The following is a 17,088-nucleotide window of genomic DNA, read 5'->3' on the forward strand; positions in this document are numbered from 1 at the left end:
AATCAGATATTATAAGAGATTTGGAAAGTTTTTGTTCTAGAATAAAGGTTAGGTCCTTAATAAATTATGGCAAATAGTTCTGCTGTAAACATACTTGTCTCAGGAGACAATTTATAGATGGAATGTTCATGTGGTATCACAAAGCATGCTCCTACTCCATTTATGGTCTTAGATGCGTCCGTGTATATAAGATGGTAATTTTTATACTGTGTGAGAATATAGAGTTTTAAAAAAAATGGGTATCACGTTATTTTTGTTATATGCTGTAAGTTTAAGGTTACAAAGCGGAGAGGGAACAACCCAAGGAAAACATAAATTTATTTCACAAGTAGGATAAATGGGAGGTAGTTCAATATTAAAATCTAATAAATATCTATTAGCTCGTTCATAGAAAGGTACAGGACTCCTATTTCTTTTTTGATAGACCTCCTGGAACCTGTTAGTAACAGCATGATGGAGAGCTGGATTTTTTGGGTTAAGATTTTATATTCGAGACATACGATAGAGTTAAGTATTTTCTTCTTAGGTTTAAGGGTGGATCTTCAGCTTGTGCTCCAAAAGCAAGTCTAGCGGCTGAACTCTGAAGAGTATCCAAAGTTTTGAGCAATGCTTGGTTTGCGGAATTATACACAACACATCAGTAGTCCAGTTTTGATCTAATTAAAGCTCTATATAAATTAATTTGAGTTGGAAAATCTGCTCCCCAATGTTTATGTGATACAGATTTCATAATGTTTAGTCCAGCTTGGCACGATAGTCTTAGCGAGTGTATATGACTTGTCCAGTTGCATCCCTAGGAATTTTATTTCTTTTGTATATTCTATAGAATTGTATAAAAATGGATTTGGGAGCTTTTACTAATTTTATTATTTTCACTATTACTAGCAAATGTATACCTGTATACCCAAAGGCATAATACTCGAGTCCAATATTATCAGGGACACCTTCCCTATATAACGAATTTTGCCTTAAAAAACGAGGTTCATAGTACAATAGTTCGTCAATTTTAGTAACCATTGTAACAGCAGATTTGGTTGATTTCTCTCGGATAAAGGCACTAAATAAACCAATAAAAATAAAACAGCATTTACAGTTCATATATTTCGTTCTATATAAAATTGAAAAATAATACACACTGAATAATTAACAATAAAGTAAAACCTTATTTTTTCACACAAAGAAAAAATGTATAAGTCATCAATAAATTAACTTAACGGTAATAATTACAAAGTCTTATGTAAACTTAAAGTATCTTTCAACAATTGATTGCGAAGAGTCCACAAAGCTGCGACTACGTTATCGTGTTGGTCTGCCTTGCGTCCCAACCACGCAGTAACGTTCTTTAATTTTTCCATGTCTGGTTCGGGAGTATTTTCTTGTGCAGCTTGCAGAGTTTTTTCCCAAGGAGTTATGTGCTTGTTTTCTGCTTGTAGACCTTCAATATATCTGAAAATTACCAATTTTATTAGACCATAATAAAATAATTATTAACAACCACTTAAAAAAAGTTCAATTGAATAGGTAATTTATTTATACATTCTTTAATACAGCGGTTCACTCTCTCTCTCTCAGTACATTTTATATCCATTTTATAACATCTAGAGATATTCTGTAAACCCGATAGAGGATAGACCTGCGCCAGTGGTTTAGCGCTATTGCCTAAACGAGCTCCTGGTTTTTCTATTAACACATAAAGGAAACCTGTCCACATCTCAACATCATATAATACCAGAACTACGTCATGAGAAGAAAAAAAATATAGAAATCCTAGAAAAACTTTTTGAAAAATGGATTTTGTAAATCTGTTATTACTCAATGAACTAAATGATGTGGCAAAAAGAAATTATGTAAACGTAGAGCGACGTCACTTACGAGACACCTGTAACCCATTTGAAATAGACGATCAACTTTTCATAAAATATTTCAGGGAGCCAAAAAAATTGTTAGACAAGTTGTAAAAAACTTGTCATCTGTAATAGATAGATGAAAAGCAAATGGCTACAAAAATTGCACTTGTTGTTTTTTTAGTAAGTCCAGTATAAAAATTGTTTCCTTGTTGTTTTTTTAATTGAAGCCATATATTTAAAATTATACAAAAATTCACTAAAATATTCCAAGGGACGCGGACGCTAACACAGAAAAAAAGTGGTTTAACAAATAACATAAATAACTAAATACAACGAAAACGGCATGTAATTTTAGACAGGTTACGATTAAATAAGGTAAATTACTTATCAAGGTAGGCAACCCATTATACTTGGATGATACATCATACATACATCATTACATAAATGTGTTAAAATTTGAGTTTACCACACGTAATTATTTCACATAAACAGTACATCAAACCCCCAAGTGTTAGAAAACTGAACAAGAAGTCTAAATTTAAAATAATGCATTGAATTTGTTGCTTATTCACGTGAACCTGCGACTTAAGAAAAAAAAAAGAGTCTAACTGAATCAAATTGCATGATCTCGGTGGCCAATTCACATAACCTCCACATGAGAATGACTTTCTGAGTGCATTGGAAGCTCTTGGATTTCATCTGGATTGGTATCGTCCCAAATTCGACAATTATGTTTGTTGACGTACCCATCATCATCGCTGAAGATGTATTTTGTACGGATGCAAACCCAAGTCACAACGCAGCTGTGGTCTTTATAAGGCCAAGTTCTTGTGATCGACTTAAAAACGACTTCCTTGGATTCTCCGACACACTCTCCGTATAATGGGAGAAGCGCGCGGAACGCTGCCCAGATAGAGCAGCAATTTTGATAAAACAGTTTTCACTTAGTGTTTTAGGACACATCCACAGTAATTTGGCAAATAAATCACATATTTTATGTAGCTTCAACAATATGGCCTCTACCAACTGTCAAGTCCCTATTAGAAGGCCATAAAGTAGATGATTTCAACGCGCAAATAGGAGCAAAAAAAAAACAAAGCGATGGATTGTTACTGAATATGTATAACGAACAACAGAGTTGCCAGGACTGCTGCAATTCACGTACCCAATGAATGCCTTATTCAAAAAAGTATCACTAGAATGAAATATATTACGTATTATTTTATTGAAAAATAAATAGTCCACAGAAATGTTTATTTTGATCACAGACTGCATTTTATATTTGTAATTTTAGATTTATTTCACATACGTATCACTCCGGACCATGGACGTATAAACACAGATGGACTCAGTTATTTACATAAAAATGTGAAGCCAAAATTATTTGACTAGGTCACATTCTCAGCACCTTCAAATGTTGTCACATTTTTTTATTAAAATATCTTATTCACGTATCGCTGAAAATATTACTATATTTATTTTATACAGGTGCTATCAAACCAAAATAATAATTTATTACTTATATTAATATATTTAATTGTAATTAAAACATCAAATGTGCACATAGTGTGCATATCATTTAATAATAGTGTATAACAGATATCAACCAATTATTTTATATGTAGAAGCACTGAAACCTATTTATTAATGGCAACGGTGTTTACATTTCTCTGTCTTATGGCTCTACATCAAACTTCAAATGCTGTTCCATGTCATGTCCATGTTTGTTTACTTTTTGGCTGTATTTTAAGTGATATTTGTAAATAGTGAAATAAACAAATTATAATAATGGTGCTACAGTTTTGCATTTGCAAAAAAAACGAAATATTTACATCCCAATGTCTCATTTAATTTGTAAGTACTGTTTGTTTACATTATTTAAGATGAGGAACTGAGGAAGCCTGTGTGTTTACATTTTAAAATATGTCTTTCATAGGCGTACCATTGGGTTTATTCATATTAATTAATGTATTGAACAAGATATTAGTTCATGAAATTAGTATAGACATTTTTAAATTGTAAGTAGACATCATCTGATTAAAAAGATCTGTTTAGTAGCTTTTTAATTTAATATTTCTCATGAATTAACAATAAATTAGTGAAATGAATAAAACTCATTTATTTTTCTATGTAGGTTTCCAAATAATATTGATTAATGATGAAACTTACTCTAAACTTCAACAGAGAAAACAGTATAAAAAAACCTTTCAAAAGCATCCTTTTTGGTTATTTAAACTTGTAAGGAAGCTGAAAAATATTTCAGATTTTTTTAATAAAACTATAAATATCTACAACAGACTAGTTAAAAACCTTATTGAATATTTTGATTAATAAAACCATACAAAATGTCCCAAAATCAATCTATGAGCATTTTGGTGACCATATGTATGATGAAGATGCAATCGATGGTCACTCTATGCAACTTTTAAAATTGGTTCTTAAGAAATATTTTAAAATTGGAATTCATCATGAAACGAGGACTACTTTAGATGCTAACACCGTGCGCATAAGAAGGGTTCTTACTAAGACTGTTTTATTTCGCAATCAATAAAAATTTATTTTTATACCAACGTCTTCTATTATGTCTATTTACCATTTTTACTTTAATATTTCTGTTCGGTAAATAGCTTTCCAATAATTTATACATTTTCACGCCTACTTTTTAATAAGTAGGTATATTTGCAAATAATTTTATATCAAATGCCAGCAAGAGCTTTGGAATGATCAATAAATAATTTTGTAGCAGAAACCCTTACTACGTGGAATCTATTGATATTGTATTAAAACAAATTTGTCACAATTTGAAAAAATATGTTTTAACACATTATCAATAAATATAGGTATGTACTTAAATTTGACAAATGTATATTTTTTAATTGTTTTTTTTTATCGTAGGATTATTTGATACCTATTAAAAAATTAACTTGAGCTCAACTATATTTTATTGTATTAATCTTAAAGCAAATAAAATTGTATTTTATTTTTTCTATAAAAACGTGTTTTTATACATTATTACTACTTCCAATTATTAACGTCTGAATAATTATCCCCGCGAGTAAAAATTCAAGCACGCTTATGCTCATTGAGGAAGTATCACAGTCTATCGATACCCGTTTTACTCCCCTTTACCCTCTTGTCCAGGAATATCGAAGCTTCAAAACAGTGTGTGTTTAAGGTATCTTATTGCTGAGTCCATCTATGTTTATACGTCCGTGCTCCGGACTGACTAAAGCTTAAAACATTCTGCAATACAGGTAATTTACAAAAAAAGTTCAATATTTACTTACTTTATATATGCTTCGGAATGTAGTACGCGTTGTGGACGTGGAGGAACAGCTATAAACATGGGTTCCTGTGGCTTTTGGGCATTTGGAGACAAAACTGAAGATACTGAGGCATGGAAAGCTAGTTTGGAAAAAAATTACTAGTTACTAATAAAGGTAAATTAAAGAAAAAATACATGTTTCCTTACATAGAAAGATTTAATAAAGAAATGTTTTTTTATATCATTGTTTTCATCTACATTCGTAGCGGTAGTGTCTTCTTCTTTACGTGCCATCCCCGCGACGGAGGTTGGCAATCATCATGGCTATTCTGATCTTAGATGCTACCGTTCTGAATAGTTCGATTTATGTGCATCCGTATCTTTCCCTTAAGTTACACAACCATGAGATTCTTCTCTTTCTTACACTTCTCTTGCCCTGGATTTTCCCTTGTATAATTAATTGAAGTATGTTGTATCTTTCATTACGCATAACATGCCCTAGGTATTGCAGATTTCGTGTCTTGATGGTTTCCAATATTTCAATTCTTTTGTTGACTCTTCTCATGACTTCGTTGTTTGTTACATGCTCGATCCATGATATATTCAGGATTCCTCTATACACCCACAGTTCAAATGCTTCCAACTTTTTAGTAGTCGACATGTTAAGTGTCCATACTTCTATCTCGTAAAGCAGAGTCGAGAAAATATAACACCTTGTCAGGTTAACTCTCAAGTCTAATTTCAGTTCTCTTGCACAAAGTACCTTTCTCATTTTATTGAAGTTTGTTCGCGCTTTCTCTATTCAAACTTTGATTTCTTTGGAGTAATCGTTTGTGTGATTAATTATTGTGCCATTACATTACCAAGTTTTACCATTAATTGTCAGGCTTTCATCATTATTTTGGGTTTTTGATATCCTCATAAATTTAGCTTTCTTGGTGTTTATTGGTAATCCATATTCTTCTTCATACTCAACTATCTAGTTCATTAGCTTTTGGAGGTCTTGGAGGTTGTCTGCTATTATGATAGTATCGTCCGCATATCTAATGTTGTTAATTGGTGTTCCATTGACCTTTATTCTTACTGTTTCTCCCTCAAGAGCTCTTTTCATAATTTCTTCAGAGTATGCATTGAATAGTACTGGTGACAATACACACCCCTGTCGCACTCCTCTTTTAATTTCGAACTCTTCTGATGTGTGTTCATTAATGCATATGAATGTGTTTGCTATTTATAATATAGATTTGTTATAATTCGAAGGTCTTTGTATCGTAATTGTTTTGCTTTGAGGACGTCCGTTAGCTCTTTGTGGCGGACTTTATCGAAAGCCTTGTTGTAATCTATGAAACAGACGTACATATCTTGGTTCACATCCAAGCATCTCTGGATTAGTACGTTGAATACAAAGAGAACGCTTCACGAGTACCTACGCCTCTACGGAATCCAAATTGGGTTTCTTCAATATCCATATCAAGTATTTGGTAAATGCGTTTATGCATGATCTTTAAAAACATTTTAAGTGTGTGAGACACCAGGCTATGGTGCGGTGGTCGGTGCATTTTCTAGCATTATTTTTTTGGGAGACAAATAAATGTTGAATTCAACCATTCATTGGGTATGTCATCCGACTGATAAATTTCATTAAAGAGCTTTAACAGGTTATCCATGTACTCCATTTTCTATTATTTTAAGGATATCAATAGGCAGTTGATCTTGCCCCGGGCTTTTTCCGTTTCTAGTGTTCTTTAGTGCATACAATATTTCTTCCTTTGTAATTTCTATACGTGTTTCTCTGTTCTCAAAAGATATGTCTTGTAAGTCTCTTTCGTCGTCGAAGAGCTCTTCCATATATTCTTTCCATCGTTTTAGCTTTTCGTCAGTCGTTATTTCCATAGTATTTCCATTTTTATCTAAAAGATTTGTGTTGTAGTTTCTTTTTTGCAGCCCTGTCATTTCTTTAACCTTTTTATGTAGGTTGAATGTAGTAAGTTTGTTTTGCCTCTCTTATCATTTTCCTGATTTCATTGTTAAAGATTTTGTAATTGTGAATGTCTTTTTTCTTGGCTTGTCTACTTTTGTCCATCCTGCCGAGTATTTCGTCGATCACCCAGTTGTCTCTCTTTCTTATCGGTTCTTTTAATATCCCTTTGCATGGAACGAGGAGGCAATTTTTTAATGTTTCCTATTGTTGGTTTATCTCGTAGGTGTTTATTTTCTGTTGGAGTTTGTTTTTTATATCAGCGGTAGTGTACATATATTTTTATAGATAAATATACATTATATAGATAGACTTTATCTTAAGGTATTTTCTCCATTACTGAACGTTGGCGATAATTGCAGCAAACACCCTCTATCTTGAGCTGTTCTTAATAATGAATGGCTTCCTATGCCTGGTCAGTATCTTAAATTCTTCAGCCACGAACAGTTTCTTCTTCCTGGACCTTTTTTCCTTCCACTATAGTTCCATTATGAGTCATAGGAAGTTGTATTTTTCTTGTCTGTTTAAATATGTCCAAGATAACTAGTTTTCTGTTTTTTTTTTGCAATGTTTAGGAGTTCTTCAGTCTCCATCCTTCTCAGCACCTCATTGTTGCTGCGTCCAAGAGATCAGCATTCTTCGAAAAATCCACATCTCACAGTCTTCTGTCTGGCTCATACTTGTAATTCCAAGAGTACATGCTTTTATACTTCGTATAACAGTATGGAATAAATAAATTTCTTTACAAATCGGTATCGGATATCCAATGATAAAATAGAGTTTATTGGGAATGTTTTCATTCTGCAAAAAGCGGACCTAGCGGACCTAGCATACTGTATACGAGCTCATATTTATATATAAGCTCTGAACGATCTTGACCTCCTGGCCAAGATCACTTATTACCCAGCAAACAAGATACTGGAATACTTGTAAGGGTTCTATATGTTTGTTATACGAGGGTGGATTGATATAAAACTAGCCTTTGATAGAAAAAACAAGTTTTTTGGAATTAAATCGATTTATTTCTCAACATAGTCTCCTTTTAGCTCGATACACTTAGTAAGACGATGTTCCAATTTTTTATCCCCTCCGAATAGTACTTTTGCTCGAGCTCTTCAAAATAGGCCGAAGTTTCAGCGACGACTTCATTATTTGCTGCGAAACGTCGTCCTCCGAGCCATTTTTTTAGGTTTGGAACAGGAAAAAATCGATAGCGGCAAGATCTGGGGAATACGGTGAGTGTTCAACCAATTCATAGCCAAATTCGTGTAATTTTGCCATGGCGACGGCCGACGGGCGTTTTCGACGCAATTCTGCATCGAATCGATCCAATAATGCTGCGTAGTACTCACCATTGATTGTTTTTCCTTTTTCTAAGTAGCCGATGTGGATGATGCCCTTCGCATCTCAGAAAACAGTCGCCATCACTTTGCCGACCGAATGTGCACTATTTGTCTTCTTCGGCGACCCTTCGCCGCGTTTGCGCCACTGTTTCGACTGTTCTTTGGTTTCCGGTGTGTAATAATGCACCCAGGTTTCATCAACGCTGATAAATCGGCAAAAAAAATACTTCGGATCGCGCCGTATCATCGCCAAAAGCGTCTGCGAAGTGGTCACACGTTTTTGCATTTGATCGATTGTCAGCAAACGCGGCACCCATCGCGCGGGTAGCTTTTTCATGTCCAAATGATGGTGAATGATGTGTACGCGTTCGTAGGAAATGTTTAGGACCTCTATTAACTCGCGGAGCTTAATTCGACGATCTGCCATAATCATGTCATGGACTTTGTGGATCATTTCCAGCGTGGTGACTTCATTTGGCCTCCCGGGACGCTCAACCTCAAAAACACTCGTACGACCACGAACAAATTTAGCTTTCCAAAATTTTACTGTTGCTAATGAAGGTGCAACCTCACCATAAACTTCGTCCAGATCGGCTTTGATTGGCACGTTCGTTTTACCCTTTTTGTGGAGGAACTTAATCACCGAACGATACTCGACTTTTTCCATTTCCCTGAAAACACAAAATTTGCTTCCTTTTGACGGCTGTAAAAACCAAACTAATTGTTTTTAAAACTTAAAATTTTGACAGACGTCATGTCATGAATGGCAAATGTCAACACCGAAACCAATTCGGTATCAAGTAGCGCCATATATCAAAGGCTAGTTTAATATCAATCTATCCTCGTAGATACGAACATTAATGTTGGTATTTGGTGTACCTGTAACAGTCATCTCTTTTGTATTATTTGTGTTTATTTTCAGTCCTAAAGTGTTTCCTTCTCTTATTATGTCTATTGTATCGTCTTCGTACCCCAAGTTGTTTACGTGTTCTCAGTTGATTTTGAATATATTTCTCCTTCTTCAATATTTTTGAGGGCATTTGGAAAGATCTTTTCAGCTCAACGAACTTTTTACTACAAGATATCATTTCAATTAGTATATCCATCTTCGGCTTATATATCTTCGAGATACTGGTATCCATCTTGTTCCAGAATGCTTCTTAAACAATATACTGCCAATAATTTTGGTGGCAAAATCCACTAGTAAAAAAACTTTTTTTTTTCAAAACTAACCATTGTTCTGCCCTTTGTGGATACAATTTGGTGTATTGCTTGCAGATAACTTTATTTCTCACTACTTCGAAGTCAATGCTTAATTAATAAATTGTAAGAGAATGTTTGTTGTAATTTGAAGAGTCCTTCATAAAGTTGTGTCTTTTTCTTCGAGGCAGCAATAGGGAAGTCACGAATTTTGAATTTGTTGCTGAGTTAAAAGTTTCTTAGACAGAAAACAGTTAAAAAACAGTATCTTTTAATTTTTATAAAATGTTGATAATATTTACTTAAAAAGTTTGTAAAATAAATAATACATAGAGGTTACATAGTTGGATTGAATGATATTCGATAATTTTGTTTCTGAGTATATTAATTTAAGCAACTTATCAAAATAAATTATGCAAATCAACAAATATTTGTACTGTACCTTAAAGGCACAACAATGTTAAGCGTTTGCCCCACCTATAAATCTTATGTCTTATATTAAAACCTCGTTTGTGGCTAGAAGGAATTTAAAAAATAAATGTAGATCAAATCAAATACATTTTGATATATGCAAGAAATTTTTTTACCTGTGACGGATGAAGAAACACTTCCGGAAGTTGTGTTGAAAGTATTACTAGCCGCTGTTTGCAAATAGAGAATACACATTAGTAAATTTCATGAAAACCAATAACTTTGTACAATATACGAGGATGATCCTAGAAGGACCTGGTCTAACATAGAAAAATACCTTTATGCTTCAACCTCGCAATCTGGTTTTAAAAAGTCAAGTGATGTTAAGTCTTCATACCTGGTTGTAAACTACGTAAATATTACAAATTGTCACTGTTACCTCATCATGTCTTCTTTGTTGACAAATTTATAATCAGCAGAACAAACACAATAGAATATGATAATGTGATGGGAGAAAAATCTAACACAGACAAAAACGATGGAACATGGAAACCAACTTGGACAATATGGAATATGGAAGTAGAATTGAATGCAGGGGGAACAGAAGAACCAGAAATTCAAAAAAATAATAAAGGTCAATAAAGTGTATTTCCAGCAGGCACATACAGGGTGTTTCAAAAAGGTATGTCATAAATTAAATCACGCATTCCGGGGACAAAAATAAATTGATTGAATCCAACTTAACTCAGTACAAAAGTGTACACAAAAAGTTACAGCCCTTTGAAGTTACAAAATAAAAATTGTTACGTTACTTTCTTGTTCTGAAAGCATTTTTCATACAAAAGAAACAACAAAATCTAAGCGCACAGAAAAATTTTAAGGGGGGTGTGCAGCCCTAAATCCCCCCAAACTTTTGAGTACGTTCAAATCAAATGAATTTTGTGGCACCATTAGTTTAACACATCATTTTTAAAACTTTTTTGCCTCCTATCACTTTTTAGAAAAACTAGTTTTTTCCTAGTTGGCCATAAAATTACAATTAGTTTCTACGGATACAATAATTACAAACAGTTCCATCAATAATAGTCAATAATTTGAAGCTATCATTGATTGTGTGAATAAGATTAATATTAAAAATTTTGATATTATAATGGCCTACACATTTCAGGAAATGGCAGATATGCATTTAACTTTGGGTAAGTTGGATCAGATTAAATTATGATTTCAATAAACTATCGGGAATATCGTAGGTGAATGTCAAGGAAATAGTGCAGCAGCCGCAAGGCGTTAAACAGTAAAATACCCTAATCGAAATACACCCGATAGACGATTATTTCTGACCATTGATCGTCGTTTACGGGAAACGGGTACATTCCAACCGCAAGTTGCTGGCAATAGTGGTCGTCCAATAATGGATGCATGATGAAGACATTTTAGAAATCATTGAAGAAGTCCCTGGAACAAGTACAAGGGTAATAGCTGCTCAACTAAATGTTCCTCACGTAAGGGTTGGGAGGCGTTTGAAGGATCAGCTGCTTAAACCCTATCACTTAACAACGGTTCAAGAGTTATTGGTTAAAGATTATCCTAAAAGGATTGGATTTTGCGATTGGTTGTTAATGGAAAACACTCGAAATGTTAATTTTATTAGAAATATTTTGTTTACCGACGAGGCTACCTTCAGTAGAAATGGAATAACAAACCATCATAACGAGCACATTTGGGCCGACGAAAATCCTCCCGACAAAAAAACGACTCATCAACAAAGGACTTTCAAAGTTAATGTTTGGGCAGGAATTGTGGATAACAATCTAATAGGCGGAGTATTTCTTCCCAACAATTTAAATGGTAATAATTATTTGCAGTTCTTGGCAAACGATTTTCAAGAGTATTTGGAAGAAGTGAATATTGCAATAAGGCAAAATATGTGGTTTCTACAAGATGGCGTTCCACCGCATTACAGTAATGAAGTCCGGGAATACCTTTGCAGGCAGTATCCTGGTCGGTGGTTTGGAAGGGGTCGTGACGCACCTGTTTCTTGGCCACCCAGAAGTCCAGGTCTTAACCCCATGGACTTTTGCTTTTAGGGGTTTATGAAAGAGAAAGTGTATTCCGTAACAATAGAGAACGAACAACAATTGAGGGTTAGAAAGATGCAAATCAATTTCGTCAGAAAAATATGATTTTTCAGCGCATTCGGTTTTTCTTATTAAAACGATACCGAATGTGTATTGAAGAAAATGGGGGTCATTTTGAACATTTATTGTAATATCATATTTATAGAGGTTATAGACATTTTTTGTACTTGTTAATTCATTTAAGCCATTTTTTTAGTTGCACGTAATTTTTTAAAGGTTAATGAAAGAGGCCGTAACTCAATAAAAACTGTTTTTTGAAAAAAGTGATAAGAGGCAAAAATGTTTTAAAAATATTGTGTTAAACTAATGATGCCACAAAATTCATTTGATTTGAACGTACTCAAAAGTTTGGGGGATTTAGGGCTGCACGCCCCCCTTAAAATTTTTCTGTGCCCTTAGATTTTGTTGTCTCTTTTGTATGAAAAATTCTTTCAGAACAAGAAAGTAACGTGTCCATTTTTATTACAAAATGTCAAGTAGTTTAGGGGATAATAAAAAAAAACATTTTTATTTTGTAATTTCAAAGGGCTGTCACTTTTTTTGTGTACCCTTTTGTACTAAGGTAAGTTGGATTCAATCAATTTATTTTTGTCCCCGGAATGGGTGATTTAATTTATGACATACATTTTTGAAACACCCTGTATATTCTGTACACTGCAAATTGAAACTAATATCTACAGAATCATAATTTAGATAAGTAATACAGTTTGGATGCAAGACATGAGTGACGGTAGAAAACAAAAAGAAGTTTTTGAGAGAATCCATCTTAAGACCTTTGCACATATTAATAAAAATGGGATATAAAGATCCAGATATAACCAAAAACTTAAAAAAAAAACACATGCCTTATAATTCGTTAGGTTCCAGAGACTTTAACGGACAGGATAAATAGGTTCAATTGAGATTTACAAGGAAACGACAATTAAGACCGTTTGTTTCATGCCGGTCGGAGCTCTGAACTAAGTTACCTAGGTGATGCCTCACAGAGCTGGAAACTGGGTCTACAAATAAAAAGAAACTGAGTAGAGGCGACCCCCGGTGGCGGACTCTATGTGTGTGTGTCCCAAATGGGTCCCAATAAACTCAACCAGTGTCCTATAGGCGAACCTTCAGCAAAGTGCAGCAGTTTTAACTGAACTGTTGCTATGAGAAGACTTGATATCGCCTTGATACAAGGTCCTCTATATACCAGGGACACATAAAAGATGTATCGAGTAGTTGAGGAAAGCTTATATATAGCAAATCTACCGAAGTTCCGAGGACTTATATAATATAATTAATGGAATGTGTACAAGCATCCAACAGGCTCAATAGAACTCAATAAGACCGATGTAACACAGGAAGGCGAGTTTATGAGAATGAAAACAGAAAAACACAGTTTTTTAAAAGAAAATGTCATCAAGTATGTTATTCATTTCAAGTGAGTGATGGTTAATATTCAGACCGGGTTTTTAATAAAACATGTCTGAATATTTGTGTAGAAATCCAAAATTGTTAAATTGTCAAAAACATTGCATACATTTATATAAAGCATCTGTTAAATTCCTAGCCTTTCAATTCTTTTTTTGGCATATTCACATCATGTATGACTCCTGCACCCCGTTTGGTTGATCAGCGTAATTTTCGTTAAATCAGCTTATACTTCATCATCCACTACAACAATCACTATTGATGCTCTAAAATTAAAACTCAATGACAGGTAAGCATCCCTTATTCCAGTATTGTCAATAAGATTGATTCCTTTGGCAATAGGAATTTGTCAACAACAACCATTCATCTAGTGTTAAGACCATGTACTTATGTGACTTCCCTCGTATAATAATATCAACCAATCTAAATTAATAAACTACGACCAAGTAGCTACATTTGGGATTCAAATTACTAAAATACTATATGTACAACTGAAATCCATTCTAGCCAAATCCATTTGTCATGCACTAGTGAATAAAAATCTGAATGTATAATATTGAGGATATTTAGTACCAAGGCTAAGATCTATATAAATTTAATTCTCGATATTGAATAACGTTTTTACGTTCTAGAATACTACATTTTCAATACAAGGTTCCTTTGAGGATTCTAGTATGTGTCTTGTATTCGTCTTTGACCACCATAAAACAGATGACGATGTTTTTTGACACAGAAGTTTTCGCCCTTTTTTTTACGAGGTCTATCCTCCTTTTACTTCTTGGGGATACATCCTTTGTTAATTTTGCTAATCTATTATGTTTCTTTTTTCTTTTCTATTCCGTTGCAATTACTTTCTTTCATTTTTCTATATTGGTTGTCTTTTACTTTTCACTTACCAGTCGCAAAATAATGTATAATGGATGTTTATTTGTTCAGAAAAACTAAACATGTTTCCACAATACCATTGAAGAAACGTAGACCTGTCAATTGTCAATGATCATACCATTTATTTGACAGAAAGGTTCAGACTGAATAAAATAATCAAACCATTCAATCAAGCCGAGAACCATTCGTTCTTCCTTAAAGAACAAACTTTCTGAGGCCGGCTCCAATAAATTTGAGTACACAAAGCATCAAATTAATAGATCGTTCACGTTTAGCTCTTATTATCACCATTCTGGCTTTACAACCGTACGTGGGTCCTAGCCTCCTCAAGAATTTCTCTCCAGTCATCGCTATATATCACCTTTCTTCGCCAAGCACGTATTCCCATGTTTCTCATGTCTTCATCGATGTTATCAAGGAACCTTGTTCTAGGTCTTCCTCTCCTTCTCTTACCAATGGGTCTATCAAGGAGCGTTTTTCTAGCTGGGTCATTTTGTTCCACCCGCATTGCATGCCCTATCCACCTCAGACGTCCTATCTTAATATGTTTTACGATATTTATGTTTAGCTCTTATTTGTCATCAAATTAATGCTTTTTGCTGCCAATCAAAAATCAATAAGAGAGCAATTTTTTTCAACTCGGCAATGTATTTCAATTGTTCACCTTTCTACATTCTTCAGGTGTCCAAATAACACACACTCATAACACTTCTTATAATTGTAGCATTCTAAAAAGTATAAAAATCTACTCGTTGAAGAACTTAGCGTTGGTAGTAAAAGCTAAAATACCTACAAACATAAAATTAAATAAAAGAAAACTCACGAGCAGTGGGAGTAGCAGAGGGAGTCGGACGACTAACAGCTGGAGGCTTACTGGAAGGCTTGAAGTTCCTACCACAACATCAATATGATACTCATTGGCATTACACTACTTTTGCAAATTTCTAACTATAACTCATTCATTTAAACAATTTGAAAATATAATGAGTATTAAAATTTACTGTATAAATAGAGTAACATGATTGTACAGAGTCCCACAGATTATTATATAACAAATGACAGATTATTATTTTAGGGATAAAATGAATATATGAAAAATATGAACTACAGAACATGAGAACAGCTGGTCTCAAATGTTTAAGAGTAACATCATGATTACTGTATAACAGCCACAATATAAATGTCAGTGATTTTTATAGACCAGTTCAGTGGTTTCTTTTTAACTATTGATGTTATATTTTTAGATTGTTTCATTAAGACGTTTCGTTTCAGAAATATTCACTATTATTGTTGATATTTTGTTTTTCATAAACATATTCCACTCTTTTTCTTGCTCATCAATTCGTTGGATCTTCGCAAAAGTATGACATTATTCACCAATTATTTTTTATAATACATCTCTGTCCTGTTCACAGAAAAACTAAATTGTTATAACAGTTGTTATAACGACTAACTGTTACCTTTGTGTTCGATTTATTAGGGTAAGTATTTATTTATTAGCTAATGACAAGAAATAATGTATTCTAACCTCTAAAATGACATTTAGTTATTTAAGTCTGAGTAAAAATCTTTATTTTATAGTATGTCTGGTAAACCATTAAATTCTCAAGCGAAACAACTTGTGTTAAATAAATATTTGCAAATATTAAATGCAGCCCTGAGGTAGATTTCTAGTCAGTTTTTCGGATCACAACCCATTTATTTGCTTATATGCAATTAAAACACTTTTATTTCTGATTACTAATTAGCTATTTTCTAAATCTTACAACCGACTTAAGTTTGGCTCATATATTCTGGTTTAATTGCTGAATACGAATGAAAACAATGTGCAAAGGTCCAACGCATCTACTGTATAAAGTAATCGAATAACACAAAACAAATATTTTTTTGTTAAATGAAAGAGTTATAGTCAGCTAATACCTAATCAATTTAAAACTCATCCAAGTATAAAATGATCGCTCTATGAAAAAATATCAAGCACATGCCACTCGTGAAGTAAAATTTTGACGAACCGGCTAAAATTTCCGCAGCAGTTGAAACAGCTGGTGTCAAAACTGGCATCACTCTATTTCCGACAAAGTTCCTATATAATTGTGAACGCAATAAAATTATTAATAACCCATATAATCACATCCTGAGTGATGTAAATGATGATTTCATTAGTATGAAACCAGAACGTTAATTTACTTTTAAAAATATCTATCTTTACACTCTTAGAGATAAGAAAAACCATCAAAACATATATTCTGGTCAATAAGAACTGTTCCTGGCAAATATAATTTTTTTCTTGATTCCGTTCATCAAATAATCAAAACTTAATCTTTTTTTTTCGTCCTGATATACTTCGAATGTTTTCTCTACCTCTTCTACATACAATTTAAACTTTTTTGTTTTATCTTTGTGTTTAAATTTTTGACATGTTCCTATTTTCTCACCTTATTTATTTGCCTTTATCACTGGTGATAGACTAGTGGCCAAAATTCTGGAAACTTTACAAAATTTTAGTTTTGTTGCCAGCATTCCTCTTTTTTACAAGACTTATGTTATTTATAAGTTTATCTATAATTTTATTGCATCGTTTTATGCTTCTACTTAATATTTAACATCTATT

General features: G+C 33.3%; 1 protein-coding gene across 4 annotated transcripts in view; it reads right to left on the reverse strand.

The window, feature by feature from the left end:
- Positions 1 to 1,082: 1,082 nt before the first annotated feature.
- polybromo (protein) overlaps positions 1,083 to 17,088 on the reverse strand; it is an 88,992-nt gene continuing 72,986 nt past the window's right edge. For 2 of the 4 annotated variants that reach the window (XM_072539765.1, XM_072539763.1), the window contains exons 19-21: positions 15,301 to 15,368; positions 5,135 to 5,252; positions 1,083 to 1,446 (exon numbers count right to left, since the gene is read on the reverse strand). In XM_072539765.1, the coding sequence (XP_072395866.1) occupies positions 1,224 to 1,446; positions 5,135 to 5,252; positions 15,301 to 15,368 (409 nt within the window). In that variant the 3' untranslated portion in view covers positions 1,083 to 1,223. Of the gene's footprint in view, positions 1,447 to 5,134; positions 5,253 to 10,220; positions 10,275 to 15,300; positions 15,369 to 16,489; positions 16,561 to 17,088 lie in introns of all 4 variants that reach the window. The other 2 variants (XM_072539761.1, XM_072539762.1) reach the window with 2 other exon arrangements.

The sequence above is a fragment of the Diabrotica undecimpunctata genome, chromosome 8 (genome assembly GCF_040954645.1).
Source record: "Diabrotica undecimpunctata isolate CICGRU chromosome 8, icDiaUnde3, whole genome shotgun sequence".
Taxonomy (NCBI): domain Eukaryota; kingdom Metazoa; phylum Arthropoda; class Insecta; order Coleoptera; family Chrysomelidae; genus Diabrotica; species Diabrotica undecimpunctata.